Source organism: Salmo trutta, unplaced genomic scaffold (assembly GCF_901001165.1).
Source record: "Salmo trutta unplaced genomic scaffold, fSalTru1.1, whole genome shotgun sequence".
Lineage (NCBI taxonomy): Eukaryota > Metazoa > Chordata > Actinopteri > Salmoniformes > Salmonidae > Salmo > Salmo trutta.
In genome coordinates, this window is record NW_021822757.1 from 34929 (window position 1) to 50463 (window position 15535).

Below are 15535 nucleotides of genomic sequence, written 5' to 3' on the forward strand. Positions count from 1 at the left end.
CAATTCCTCTCTCTCCTACACACACACACACACGCGCAATCGCCTCTCTCTCTCACACACACACACACACACACACACACACACACACACACACCTCTCTCTCTCTCTCACACACACACAGCTCTCTGTCATACATCTCTCTCACACACACACACCTCTCTCTCTCACACACACACATCTCTCTCACACTGTGACTGGTACCTCTTGTCAGGTGGAGGAGGAAGTGCTTCCTGATTGGCTGGTGGTGCTTCCTGCATGGAGGTGATTGGATCAGGGATATTGGCAAAGTCATCTTGCTCAGCCAAACCAATAGCCAAAGACAGAACCACAATCTTCCCTTCGCTGGCCAGCCGGAAAACAGTGGGAAACAGAGAGCGAGAGAGAGAGAGAGAAGAGAGGCACGTGGAAGAGGCGAAGAAAATAAAATAATCGAGGAGGAGGAATCAGGAAACATGGAGCGAGGGAAGAGAGAAGGAGAACAAAGAAAGGTCAGAGAAAGGTCATAAATAGGTCATAGGAGGTTTATAAAATGATGGGACAGGATAAAAAAGAGAGACAACAGGAAGAAAACAAGAGACAACAGGAAGAAAACAGAGAGACAACAGGAAGAAAACAAGAGAGACAACAGGAAGAAAACAGAGACAGTGGAAAACAAGAGAGACAACAGGAAGAAAACAGAGAGATCATATAAGAGAAACCAAAGGAACTTTGGTCAGAAAGGGAAAAAAGGTTTTAGAAGACAGAACACCCTCAACCCATACAGTGTCAATCTCACTTCCTGGAGGGCAGAGTCAAACTCACTTCCTGGAGGGGAAGAGTCAAACTCACTTCCTGGAGGGGAAGAGTCAAACTCACTTCCTGGAGGGCTGTGTCAAACTCACTTCCTGGAGGGCAGAGTCAAACTCACTTCCTGGAGGGGAAGAGTCAAACTCATTTCCTGGAGGGCAGAGTCAAACTCACTTCCTGGAGGGCAGAGTCAAACTCACTTCCTGGAGGGGAAGAGTCAAACTCATTTCCTGGAGGGGAAGAGTCAAACTCACTTCCTGGAGGGCAGAGTCAAACTCACTTCCTGGAGGGGAAGAGTCAAACTCACTTCCTGGATGGCAGAGTCAAACTCACTTCCTGGAGGGGAAGAGTCAAACTCATTTCCTGGAGGGGAAGAGTCAAACTCACTTCCTGGAGGGCAGAGTCAAACTCACTTCCTGGAGGGGAAGAGTCAAACTCACTTCCTGGAGGGGAAGAGTCAAACTCATTTCCTGGAGGGGAAGAGTCAAACTCACTTCCTGGAGGGCAGAGTCAAACTCACTTCCTGGAGGGGAAGAGTCAAACTCACTTCCTGGATGGCAGAGTCAAACTCACTTCCTGGAGGGGAAGAGTCAAACTCATTTCCTGGAGGGAAGAGTCAAACTCACTTCCTGGATGGCAGAGTCAAACTCACTTCCTGGAGGGAAGAGTCAAACTCACTTCCTGGAGGGGAAGAGTCAAACTCACTTCCTGGATGGCAGAGTCAAACTCACTTCCTGGAGGGGAAGAGTCAAACTCACTTCCTGGAGGGGAAGAGTCAAACTCACTTCCTGGAGGGCAGAGTCAAACTCACTTCCTGGATGGCAGAGTCAAGCTCACTTCCTGGATGGCAGAGTCGAGTGTTGGATGGTTTTCGCTCGTCCCTTGTGCTTGATTATTAAGGTAATTAATTGGTTATGAACTCCCCTCACCTGGTTGTCTATGTCCTAATTGGACACAAATTAAAATGGAAATGACAAAACCATGACCCAAACATACGGCCCTCCAGGAAGTGTGTTCAACACCCCTGTCATTGACCTTATTCGCAGTAAAACAATTGTAAACAAACGTTAGTCAATGGGCAATGGCCGCCATATGAATAAAGTCTATCAAGCCTTGTGCACACTGATAGTTTGAAGTGACTGAAATTCTATTTTTATACACATCCGATTTGTATCTGTTATTTTTCCTGCAGTCTGAACATCCAAAAAAGCACATTGAATCAAATATTTCAAGCCACATTTCAAACTACCATCGAAGGGGATTTGAAATCAGATAAAAATCGGATTCCTGGCCATGTTACTTGGGTCTGTTTGGTTTTTAGACTGTTATTTGGCATATCTTGTTGCTCGCTAGCTACTCTGTTGACAGTCTGACAAGAACATGTGGTAGCTAACTAGCTTTTTCATTGTTTACAAACAAATTAGTGACTGGGCAAGAAAGCTACACCGCTACCTAGCTAGCTGAATGCTGTGGCTACCTAGCTAGCTGAATGCTGTGGCTACCTAGCTAGCTGAATGCTGTGGCTACCTAGCTAGCTGAATGCTGTGGCTACCTAGCTAGTTGACTGCTGTGGCTACCTAGCTAGCTGACTGCTGTGGCTACCTAGCTAGCTGACTGCTGTGGCTACCTAGCTAGCTGACTGCTGTGACTAACTAGCTAGTTGACTGCTGTGGCTACCTAGCTAGCTGACTGCTGTGGCTACCTAGCTAGCTAACTGCTGCGGCTACCTAGCTAGCTGACTGCTGTGGCTACCTAGCTAGCTGACTGCTGCGGCTACCTAGCTAGCTGACTGCTGCGGCTACCTAGCTAGCTGACTGCTGTGGCTACCTTGCTAGCTGACTGCTGTGGCTAGCACAAAAAGTTGGATCATCTGATCCTTTGATGCTTTAAAAGTGTTCGTACACTATGATTTTAAACATCCAAAGCAGCTGGGAAACGTCCATGGCGAGGCGTTGTCGTCACCTTAGCTTGTTACATAACTTCTGAGTGATAGGAAGCACGAGCCACCACCACCAATCAGCCTTCACCACTGCTCACACACTCGCCGTTACTATGAAAACTAGTGTAGCCATGGCAGTAAATGGCTGCTGTCTGAACACAGACATCCTATTTGGTCACTTTGTAACTTGCTGTTTGAACAGTCAGTATTCCAAAACAGATTTGAAAAACTAAACTGATTTGAGCATTAAGGCCTGCAGTGTGAACAAGGCTTTAGTCCGCACAGTGCTGTATCTAATCCAGGGAAGGATATTACAACAGAATCCTGCAGGATGAAAGGTCCAGCTTGTTTAATGTCTGATCATTATAATAGAATAATGCTTTAATACAGTTAAACGTGTTATATATTCTACTGTCAAAGGGCTGCTAATTACCTAGCCATTGATTCTGTGGTAATGACTGTGGTATTCTAAACATCACATATATACACAACGACAAAGACACACACACACACACACACACACACACACACACACACACACACACACACACACACACACACCACACACACACACACACACACACACACACACACACACACACTAGTGGAGGCACCTCAGATGAGGAAGGGGAGGACCATCCTCCTCAGTGAATTTCAGAAAAATAATAAAACATAAAACTGTACTAAATATATTAACCATGTCACCAAATAATTGATTAAAACATATTGTTTTGCAAAGAAGGTCTACAGCACTCTGCAGGGTAGCACCATGGTGTAGCCGGAGGACAGCTAGCTTCCATCCTCCTCTGGGTACATTGATATTAATACAAAACCTAGGAGGCTCACGGTTCTCACCCCCCTTCCATAGACTTACACAGTAATTACGACAACTTCCGGAGGACGTCCTCCAACCTATCAGAGCTCTTGCAGCATGAACAGACATGTTGTCCACCCAATCAAAGGATCAGAGAATGAATCTAGTACTGAAAACCTAAGCTACAGCTAGTTAGCACTGCAGTGCATAAAATGTGGTGAGTCGTTGACTCAAATAGAGAGAAAGACAATAGTTGAACAGTTTTGAACAAATTAATTTCTTTAAGAATTAAGGAGAAGTATGAGAGAGAGAGAGAGCGAGAGAGAGAGAGAGAGAGAGAAAGAGGGAGAGAGAGGAGAGAGAGAGAAAGAGGGGAGAGAGAGAGAGAGAGGGGGGAGAGAGAGAAAGAGAGAGAGAAAGAAAGAGGGAGAGAGAGAGAGAAAGAGGGAGAGAGAGAGAGAGAAAGAGGGAGAGAGAGAGAGAGAGAAAGAGGGAGAGAGAGAGAGAGAGGGAGGGATAGAGAGAGAGAGAGAGAGAGGGGTGGGGGAGAGAGAGAGAGGGGGAGAGAGAGAGAGAGAGAGAGAGAGAGCTATATTTCACTGTATTATTTTCTCTTAGTTACTCAACCACCCGGCTCAAACAGAGAGGGATGCTATGTTAGCTAGCTGGCTATCCAACACTGGAACTTGCAAGTCAAGGTAAGCTTTTGGTTGTATTAATTTATTCCCACCGGGGCCTGCTGGTGTATCTGCAAAACTGTTTGTTGACTGTACACTGTACACTGTACTGCATAATTGTAGCAGGTTTACTAACGCGTTAGTTATGGTAGCTATGTTGACTATGACGTTAGTTAATATGGTGACAACGAAGTAGGCTGTGTGTATGGGTTAGTGGTTATATGAAAGTTTGGCTTGGAAAATGTTGTTTTTTTGCCTGGTCACAGACAGCTGATGTGCACAAGCGAAGGGAAAAGGTGAGAGAAGATTGTGTAGATGCAAGAAGGAATTATACAACGAACCAAGTGATCATGCTGTTTGTATGTGGCTGCTATGAAAGTGATCATGCTGTTTATATGTGGCTGCTATGAAAGTGATCATGCTGTTTGTATGTGGCTGTTATGAAAGTGATCATGCTGTTTGTATTTGGCTGCTATGAAAGTGATCATGCTGTTTGTATGTGGCTGCTATGAAAGTGATCATGCTGTTTGTATGTGGCTGTTATGAAAGTGATCATGCTGTTTGTATGTGGCTGTTATGAAAGGGATCATGCTGTTTGTACGTGGCTGCTATGAAAGTGAACTGTGTTTGCGTGTGATCAGGGGTGTATTCATTCCGCCAATTCTGTTGAAAAAACTTTTCTTAAATGGAAGCAAACGGTACGAAACGGGGATAAACATACCTGAATTCATCCAATAGAAACTCTCGTTTGCAACTGTTGGACTAATGATTACACCCTAGATCAGCTAGATGCAGGCAAGAGGGTGCAAGGTGGTATTGAATGTGTCACTGTCTGTCACCTTGATTACCTTCTAATAGCAGTCGCTGTACTCATAATATACAGGAGAACGATCGCCTTATGGTGAGGATAGCTGTGCTGCAAGCCCAGCTTCAGACGCAATCGTTAGGCAAAGGTCATTTCAGTGTAGGAAAGGATGAAACAGCATCTGTGCCACCAGCAAGTACAGATAGTAACGTTAGTATAAATCCCCTCGCACGGTCCCCACAGCTGGACAACTTTCTCATGGCTTCTGGAGGGAAACGCTGTAGGAATGCTCAACCGGTGTCGCTTATTCAGCCGACAGAAACGTTCAACCGGTTCTCCCCATTAAGCAGCGGGTTGGAGTCAGAGGCCGAGCCTTCTCTGGTCTCTACTCCTCCCGTTACGGGGTCTGAGACGCCAAGCCTTCTCTGGTCTCTACTCCTCCCGTTACGGGGTCTGAGACGCCAAGCCTTCTCTGGTCTCTCCTCCTCCCGTTACGGGGTCTGAGACGCCGAGCCTTCTCTGGTCTCTCCTCCTCCCGTTACGGGGTCTCAGACGCCAAGCCTACTCTGGTCTCTACTCCTCCCGTTTACGGGGTCTGAGACGCCGAAGCCTCCCACCATTAGCTCTGACAACATGAAAACCCTAGTCATTGGCGACTCCATTACCCGCAGTATTAGACTTAAAACAAATCATCCAGCGACCATACACTGTTTACCAGGGGGCAGGGCTACCGACGTTAAGGCTAATCTAAAGACGGTGCTGGCTAAAGCTAAAACTGGCGAGTGTAGAGAGTATAGGGATATTGTTATCCACATCGGCACCAACGATGTTAGAATGAAACAGCCAGAGGTCACCAAGCGCAAGATAGCTTCAGCGTGTAAATCAGCTAGAAGATGTGTCGGCATCGAGTAATTGTCTCTGGCCCTCTACCAGTTAGGGGGAGTGATGAGCTCTACAGCAGAGTCTTACAACTCAATCGCTGGTTGAAAACGGTTTTCTGCCCCTCCCAAAAGATAGAATTTGTAGATATAATTGCCCTCTTTCTGGGACTCACACACAAACAGGACCAAGCCTGGCCTGCTGAGGAGTGACAGACTCCATCCTAGCTGGAGGGATGCTCTCATCTTCTCTACGAACATAGACAGGGCTCTAACTCCCCTAGCTCCACAATGAGATAGGGTGCAGGCCAGGCAGCAGGCTGTTAGCCAGCCTGCCAGCTTAGTGGAGTCTGCCACTAGCACAGTCAGTGTAGTCAGCTCAGCTATCCCCATTTAGACCGTGTCTGAGCTTCCATCTAGGTAGGGAAAAACTAAACATGGCGGTGTTCGCCTTAGCAATCTCACTGGAATAAAGACCTCCTCCATTCCTGCCATTATTGAAAGAGAGAGTGATACCTCACATCTCAAAATAGGGCTACTTAATGTTAGATCCCTCACTTCCAAGGCAGTTATAGTCAATTAACTAATCACTGATCATTATCTTGATGTGATTGGCCTGACTGAAACATGGCCTGACTGTTTACAGGCCCCCTGGGCCATATACAGCGTTCCTCACTGAGTTCCCTGAATTCCTATCGGACGTTTTAGTCATAGAAGATAATATTCAATTTTTTTGTGACTTTAATATTCACATGGAAAAGTCCACAGACAGACTCCAAAAGGCTTTCGGCGCCATCATCGACTCAGTGGGTTTTGTCCAACATATCTCAGGACCTACTCACTGCCACAGTCATACTCTGGACCTAGTTTTGTCCTGTGGAATAAATGTTGTGAATCTTAATGTTTTTCCTCATAATCCTGGACTATCGGACCACCATTTTATTACGTTTGCAATCGCAACAAATAATCTGCTCAGACTCCAACCAAGGATCATCATTCTCAGACGACCCAAAGATTCCTAGATGCCCTTCCAGACTCCCTCCACCTACCCAAGGATGTCAGAGTACAACAATCAGTTAACCAGCTAACTGAGGAACTCAATTTAACCTTGCGTAATACCCTAGATGCAGTCGCACCCCAAAAAACAAAAAACATTTGACATAAGAAACTAGCTCCCTGGTATACAGAAAATACCCCAGCTCTGAAGCAAGCTTCCAGAAAATTGGAATAGAAATGGCGCTACACCAAACTGGAAGTCTTCCGACTAGCTTGGAAAGACAGTACCGTGCAGTATCGAAGAGCCCTCACTGCTGCTCGATCATCCTATTTTTCCAACTTAATTGAGGAAAATAAGAACAATCCAAAATGTATTTTTGATACTGTCGCAAAGCTATCTAAAAAGCAGCATTCCCCAAGAGAGGATAGCTTTCACTTCAGCAGTGATAAATTCATGAACTTCTTTTACGAAAAGCTCATGATAATTAGAAAGCTAAATATGGACTCCTCTTTAAATCTGAGTATTTCTCCAAAGCTCAGTTGTCCTGAGTCTGCACAACACTGCCAGGACCTAGGATCAAGGAAGACACTCAAGTTTTTTAATCCTGTATCTCTTGGCACATTGATGAAAATAGTCATGGCCTCTAAACCTTCAAGCTGCATACTGGACCCTATTCCAACTAAACTACTGAAATAGCTGCTTCCTGTGCTTGGCCCTCCTATGTTGAACATAATAAACGGCTCTCTATCCACCGGATGTGCACCAAACTCACTAAAAGTGGCAGTAATAAAGCCTCTCTTGAAAAAGCCAAACCTTGACCCAGAAAATGTAATAAACTATCGGCCTATATTGAATCTCCCATTCCACTCAAACATTTTAGAAAAAGCTTTTGCGCAGCAACTCACTGCCTTCCTGAAGACAAACAATGTATACGAAACGCTTCAGTCTGGTTTTAGACCCCATCATAGCACTGAGACTGCACTCATGAAGGTGGTAAATTACCTTTTAATAGTGTCAGACCGAGGCTCTGCATCTGTCCTCGTGCTCCTAGACCTTAGTGCTGCTTTTGACACCATCGATCACCACATTCTTTTGGAGAGATTGGAAACCCAAATTGGTCTACATGGACAAGTTCTGGCCTGGTTTAGATCTTATCTGTCGGAAAGATATCAGTTTGTCTCTGTGAACGGTTTGTCCTCTGACAAATCAACTGTACATTTCGGTGTTCCTCAAGTCTCCGTTTTAGGACCACTATTGTCTTCACTATATATTTTACCTCTTGGTGATATCATATGAAAACATAATGTTAACTTTCATTGCTATGCGGATGACACACAGCTGTACATTTCGATGAAACATGGTGAAGCCCCAAAATTGCCCTCCCTGGAAACCTGTGTTTCAGACATAAGGAAGTGGATGGCTGCAAACTTTCTACTTTTAAACTCTGACAAAACAGAGATGCTTGTTCTAGGTCCCAAGAAACAAAGAGATCTACTGTTGAATCTTACAATTAATCTGGATGGTTGTACAGTCGTCTCAAATAAAACTGTGAAGGACCTCGGCGTTACTCTGGACCCTGATCTCTTTTTTTTTTTTTTTCAAGGGCAGCTTTTTTCCATCTACGTAACATTGCAAAAAATCAGAACATTTATGTCCAAAAATGATGCAGAACAGCCAATCCATGCATTTGTCAGTTCTAGATTAGACTACTGCAATGCTCTACTCTCCGGCTACCTGGATAAATCACTAAATAAGCTTCAGTTAGTGCTAAACACAGCTGCTAGAATCTTGACTAGAATCAAAAAATGTGATCATATTACTCCAGTGCTAGCCTCCCTACACTGGCTTCCTGTTAATGCAAGGGCTGATTTCAAGGTTTTACTGATAACCTAAAAAAGATTACATGGGCTTGCTCCTACCTATCTTTCCGATTTGGTCCTGCCGTACATACCTACACGGTCACAAGACGCAGGCCTCCTTATTGTCCCTAGAATTTCTAAGCAAACAGCTGGAGACAAGGCTTTTTTTTATGGAATGGTCTGCCTATCCATGTGAGAGACGCAGACTCGGTCTCTACCTATCAGTCTTTATTGAAGACTCATCTCTTCAGTAGGTCCTATGATTGAGTGTAGTCTGGCCCAGGAGTGTCAAGCTGAACGGAAAGGCCCTGGAGCAACGAACCGCCCTTGCTGTCTCTGCCTGCCCAGTTCCCCTCTCTCCACTGGGATTCTATGCCTCTAACCCTATTACGTGCCATGGGGGAGATCTTTGTGGGCTATACTCGGCTTTGCATCAGGATGGTAAATTGGTGGATGAAGATATCCCTCTAGTGGTGTGGGGGCTGTGCTTTGGCAAAGTGGGTGAGGTTATATCTTGCCTGTTTGGCCCTGTCCGGGGGTATCATCGGATGGGGCCACAGTGTCTCCTGACCCCTCCTGTCTCAGCCTCCAGTATTTATGCTGCAATAGTTTATGTGTCGGGGGGCTAGGGTCAGTCTGTTATATGTGGAGTATTTCTCCTGTCTCATCCGGTGCCCTGTGTGAATTTAAGTATGGTCTCTCTAATTCTCTCTCTCTCTCTCTCTCTCTCTCTCGGAGGACCTGAGCCCTAGGACCATGCCTCAGAACTACCTGGCCTGATGACTCCTTGCTGTCCCCATTCCACCTGGTCGTGCTGCTTCTCCAGTTTCAACTGTTCTGCCTGCGGCTATGGAACCCTGACCTGTTCACCGGACGTGCTAGCTGTCCCAGACCTGCTGTTTCCAACTCTCTAGAGACAGCAGGAGCGGTAGAGATACTCTCAATGATCGGCTATGAAAAGCCAACTGACATTTACTCTTGAGGTGCTGACCTGTTGCACCCTCGACAATCACTGTGATTGTTATTATCTGAACCTGCTGGTCATCTATGAACATCTTGGCCATGTTCTGTTATACGCTCCACCCGGCACAGAGGCGCGCACACACACACACACACACTAGCCTACAGTCATTTATTAGGTCATTTAATCTCTGTCTTCTCAAGATGCACCTTTCTACCCAGCATCTCTCTCTCTCTGTCTTCCCCTCTCTCTTCCTCTCTCTCAAATCCTACTCTCTCTCCCTCTCCATCCCTCTCTCTCCTTCTCTCTCCCTCTCATCCCTCTCTCTCATTCTCTCTCTCCCTCTCATCCCTCTCTCTCCTTCTCTCTCTCCCTCTCATCCCTCTCTCTCCTTCTCTCTCTCTCTCCCTCTCCATCCCTCCCTCTCCTCTCTCTCCCTCTCCATCCCTCTCTCCTTCTCCCCCTCTCATCCCTCCTCTCTCTCCCCCTCCATCCCTCTCTCTCCTTCTCTCTCTCTGTCTTTCTCTCTCTCCTTCTCTCATCCCTCTCTCTTCTTCTCTCTCTCCCTCTCTGTCTTTCTCTCTCTCTTCCTCTCCCTCTCCATCCCTCTCTCTCCCTCTCCAATCCCTCCCTCTCCATCCCCGACTCTCCTTCTCTCTATCTTTCCTCCAGAGATGTTGAGGGATCATTAAGCCTCATTAAGAAGATCTGGTCTAATTGTTTCTATTTGAGTATCACAGTTTCCTGAGGTGCTTGGTGTGTGTAAACGTTTTCTGGGTTACTGCTCTCTCTCTCTCCTTCCGTTCTCTAGCTCTCTTTTCATCTTCTCTCTTTTCTGTAATGACGATCCTTATCCCTCCTCCACCCTCTCTTCCCTCCTCCACCCTCTCATCCCTCCTCCACCCTCTCATCCCTCCTCCACCCTCTCTTCCCTCCTCCACCCTCTCAGCCCTCCTCCACCCTCTCAGCCCTCCTCCACCCTCTCTTCCCTCCTCCACCCTCTCATCCCTCCTCCACCCTCTCAGCCCTCCTCCACCCTCTCAGCCCTCCTCCACCCTCTCTTCCCTCCTCCACCCTCTCTTCCCTCCTCCACCCTCTCTTCCCTCCTCCACCCTCTCTTCCCTCCTCCACCCTCTCATCCCTCCTTTCTGTCCTCTAGGTCTTTATACTTCCTCTGCTTCTTCACAATACCTTTAAACTCAAAGTTCTGATATGAATACAGTTCTCTCTCTGCATCCCAAATGGCCTCAATAGGTTTTACAGCTGCACCATCGAGAGCATCCTGACGGGTTGCATCACTGCCTGGTACGGCAACTGCTCAGCCTCCGACCGCAAGGCACTACAGAGGGTAATGCGTACGGCCCAGTACATCACCGGGGCAAAGCTTCCTGCCATGCAGGACCTCGACACCAGGCGGTGTCAGAGGAAGACCCTAAAAATTGACTCCAGCCACACTAGTCATAGACTGTTCTCTTTGCTACCGCACCACAATTCTTAGTGATTTGTATATTTTACTTTTTTAATGGAATTTTATAAACTGCATTGTTGGTTAATAAGGCCTGTAAGGAAGCATTTCACTGTAAGGGCTTCACTTGTTGTGTTTGGCGCATGTGACAAAATAAAATTTGATTTGATTTGATACCATAAGTATTCAACCTCCTTGGATTTCTCTACTTGTCCAAAGTTTTTTGTATTCTCAGGGTCCTACAGGTGGTAGAGTACTCCCTGTAGAGGGGGGATGATGAACAGGGTCCTACGGGTGGTAGAGTACTCCCTGTAGAGGGGGGATGATGAACAGGGTCCTACGGGTGGTAGAGTACTCCCTGTAGAGGATGATGAACAGGGTCCTACGGGTGGTAGAGTACTCCCTGTAGGGGGGATGATGAACAGGGTCCTACGAGTGGTAGAGTACTCCCTGTAGAGGGGGGATGATGAACAGGGTCCTACGAGTGGTAGAGTACTCCCTGTAGAGGATGATGAACAGGGTCCTACGGGTGGTAGAGTACTCCCTGTAGAGGATGATGAACAGGGTCCTACGGGTGGTAGAGTACTCCCTGTAGAGGGGGGATGATGAACAGGGTCCTACGGGTGGTAGAGTACTCCCTGTAGATATGCAACTGCCAGAAGTACAACTAAAGACAACAACGAAAGGAACCCTGGGCCCAGTGTAGTCTGTGGAGGAACCCTGTTGTTAGGCCCAGTGTAGTCTGTGGAGGAACCCTGTTGTTAGGCCCAGTGTAGTCTGTGGAGGAACCCTGTTGATGGGCCCAGTGTAGCCTGTCTGGAGGAACCCTGTTGTTGGGCCCAGTGTAGCCTGTCTGGAGGAACCCTGTTGTTGGGCCCAGTGTAGTCTGTGGAGGAACCCTGTTGATGGGCCCAGTGTAGCCTGTCTGGAGGAACCCTGTTGTAGGGCCCAGTGTAGCCTGTCTGGAGGAACCCTGTTGTTGGGCCCAGTGTAGCCTGTCTGGAGGAACCCTGTTGTTGGGCCCAGTGTAGCCTGTGGAGGAACCCTGTTGTTGGGCCCAGTGTAGCCTGTCTGGAGGAACCCTGTTGTTGGGCCCAGTGTAGTCTGTGGAGGGACCCTGTTGATGGGCCCAGTGTAGCCTGTCTGGAGGAACCCTGTTGTAGGGCCCAGTGTAGCCTGTCTGGAGGAACCCTGTTGTTGGGCCCAGTGTAGCCTGTCTGGAGGAACCCTGTTGTAGGGCCCAGTGTAGTCTGTCTGGAGGAACCCTGTTGTTGGGCCCAGTGTAGCCTGTGGAGGAACCCTGTTGTTGGGCCCAGTGTAGCCTGTGGAGGAACCCTGTTGTTGGGCCCAGTGTAGCCTGTCTGGAGGAACCCTGTTGTTGGGCCCAGTGTAGTCTGTCTGGAGGAACCCTGTTGTAGGGCACAGTGCATTCTGTCTGGAGGAACCCTGTTGATGGGCCCAGTGTAGTCTGTCTGGAGGAACCCTGTTGTTGGGCCCAGTGTAGCCTGTGGAGGAACCCTGTTGTTGGGCCCAGTGTAGCCTGTGGAGGAACCCTGTTGTTTGGCCCAGTGTAGCCTGTCTGGAGGAACCCTGTTGTTGGGCCCAGTGTAGCCTGTGGAGGAACCCTGTTGATGGGCCCAGTGTAGCCTGTCTGGAGGAACCCTGTTGTAGGGCCCAGTGCATTCTGTCTGGAGGAACCCTGTTGATGGGCCCAGTGTAGTCTGTCTGGAGGAACCCTGTTGTTGGGCCCAGTGTAGCCTGTGGAGGAACCCTGTTGATGGGCCCAGTGTAGCCTGTCTGGAGGAACCCTGTTGTTAGGCCCAGTGTAGCCTGTCTGGAGGAACCCTGTTGTAGGGCCCAGTGTAGCCTGTCTGGAGGAACCCTGTTGATGGGCCCAGTGTAGCCTGTCTGGAGGAACCCTGTTGATGGGCCCAGTGTAGTCTGTGGAGGAACCCTGTTGATGGGCCCAGTGCATTCTGTCTGGAGGAACCCTGTTGATGGGCCCTGTGTAGTCTGTCTGGAGGAACCCTGTTGATGGGCCCAGTGTAGCCTGTCTGGAGGAACCCTGTTGATTGGCCCAGTGCATTCTGTCTGGAGGAACCCTGTTGATGGGCCCTGTGTAGTCTGTCTGGAGGAACCCTGTTGATGGGCCCAGTGTAGCCTGTCTGGAGGAACCCTGTTGTTGGGCCCAGTGTAGTCTGTGGAGGAACCCTGTTGATGGGCCCAGTGTAGCCTGTCTGGAGGAACCCTGTTGTAGGGCCCAGTGTAGTCTGTGGAGGAACCCTGTTGATGGGCCCAGTGTAGTCTGTGGAGGATAACCTGCTGATGGGCCCAGTGTAGCCTGTCTGGAGGAACCCTGTTGATGGGCCCAGTGCATTCTGTCTGGAGGAACCTTATTGATGGGCCCAGTGCATTCTGTCTGGAGGAACCCTGTTGATTGGCCCAGTGTAGTCTGTGGAGGAACCCTGTTGATGGGCCCAGTGTAGCCTGTCTGGAGGAACCCTGTTGTTGGGCCCAGTGTAGCCTGTCTGGAGGAACCCTGTTGATGGGCCCAGTGCATTCTGTCTGGAGGAACCCTGTTGTTCGGCCCAGTGTAGCCTGTGGAGGAACCCTGTTGTTGGGCCCAGTGTAGCCTGTGGAGGAACCCTGTTGTTGGGCCCAGTGTAGCCTGTCTGGAGGAACCCTGTTGATGGGCCCAGTGTAGCCTGTGGAGGAACCCTGTTGTTGGGCCCAGTGTAGCCTGTCTGGAGGAACCCTGTTGTTGGGCCCAGTGTAGCCTGTCTGGAGGAACCCTGTTGTTGGGCCCAGTGTAGTCTGTCTGGAGGAACCCTGTTGTAGGGCCCAGTGTAGTCTGTGGAGGAACCCTGTTGTTGGGCCCAGTGTAGCCTGTGGAGGAACCCTGTTGTTGGGCCCAGTGTAGTCTGTCTGGAGGAACCCTGTTGTTGGGCCCAGTGTAGTCTGTGGAGGAACCCTGTTGATGGGCCCAGTGTAGTCTGTCTGGAGGAACCCTGTTGTTGGGCCCAGTGTAGTCTGTCTGGAGGAACCCTGTTGTTGGGCCCAGTGTAGCCTGTCTGGAGGAACCCTGTTGTAGGGCGCAGTGCATTCTGTCTGGAGGAACCCTGTTGATGGGCCCAGTGTAGTCTGTCTGGAGGAACCCTGTTGTTGGGCCCAGTGTAGCCTGTGGAGGAACCCTGTTGATGGGCCCAGTGTAGCCTGTCTGGAGGAACCCTGTTGTTGGGCCCAGTGTAGCCTGTCTGGAGGAACCCTGTTGTTGGGCCCAGTGTAGCCTGTGGAGGAACCCTGTCGTTGGTCCCAGTGTAGCCTGTCTGGAGGAACCCTGTTGTTGGGCCCAGTGTAGCCTGTCTGGAGGAACCCTGTTGTAGGGCCCAGTGTAGCCTGTCTGGAGGAACCCTGTTGATGGGCCCAGTGTAGCCTGTCTGGAGGAACCCTGTTGATGGGCCCAGTGTAGTCTGTGGAGGAACCCTGTTGATGGGCCCAGTGCATTCTGTCTGGAGGAACCCTGTTGATGGGCCCTGTGTAGTCTGTCTGGAGGAACCCTGTTGATGGGCCCAGTGTAGCCTGTCTGGAGGAACCCTGTTGTTGGGCCCAGTGTAGTCTGTGGAGGAACCCTGTTGATGGGCCCAGTGTAGCCTGTCTGGAGGAACCCTGTTGTAGGGCCCAGTGTAGTCTGTGGAGGAACCCTGTTGATGGGCCCAGTGTAGTCTGTGGAGGATACCCTGTTGATGGGCCCAGTGTAGCCTGTCTGGAGGAACCCTGTTGATGGGCCCAGTGCATTCTGTCTGGAGGAACCCTATTGATGGGCCCAGTGAATTCTGTCTGGATGAACCCTGTTGATTGGCCCAGTGTAGTCTGTGGAGGAACCCTGTTGATGGGCCCAGTGTAGCCTGTCTGGAGGAACCCTGTTGTTGGGCCCAGTGTAGCCTGTCTGGAGGAACCCTGTTGATGGGCCCAGTGTAGCCTGTCTGGAGGAACCTTGTTGATGGGCCCAGTGTAGCCTGTCTGGAGGAACCCTGTTGATGGGCCCAGTGTAGTCTGTGGATGAACCCTGTTGATGGGCCCAGTGTAGCCTGTCTGGAGGAACCCTGTTGATGGGCCCAGTGTAGCCTGTATGTATTACAGTGGAGATCTCAATGAGAGCGTTACCCTGGAAACAGTCTCCTGTTGTCATAACTCATATTCGCTCGGCAACGACATGAGAGGTGTTGGAAGAGCTATACCACTGATTAGCTGCTTCTTCTTTGTTTGTTTTGTCTCATTAAGTTTGTTCTTTCCTTATACTCCATATTATAGTGTGATGTGGGTCGTTATACTCCATATTATAGTGTGGTGTGGG

The 15535-nt window shown here is 49.0% G+C and overlaps 1 protein-coding gene across 1 annotated transcript in view; it reads right to left on the reverse strand.

Annotated features, from left to right (window-relative positions):
- Positions 1–187: 187 nt before the first annotated feature.
- LOC115184203 (uncharacterized) overlaps positions 188–15535 on the reverse strand; it is a gene marked incomplete at its 3' end in the record, with an annotated part of 38565 nt that continues 23217 nt past the window's right edge. Inside the window, exon 3 of the mRNA XM_029745223.1 lies at positions 188–342. Within this exon, the coding sequence (XP_029601083.1) occupies positions 188–342 (155 nt within the window). The remainder of the gene's footprint in view (positions 343–15535) is intronic.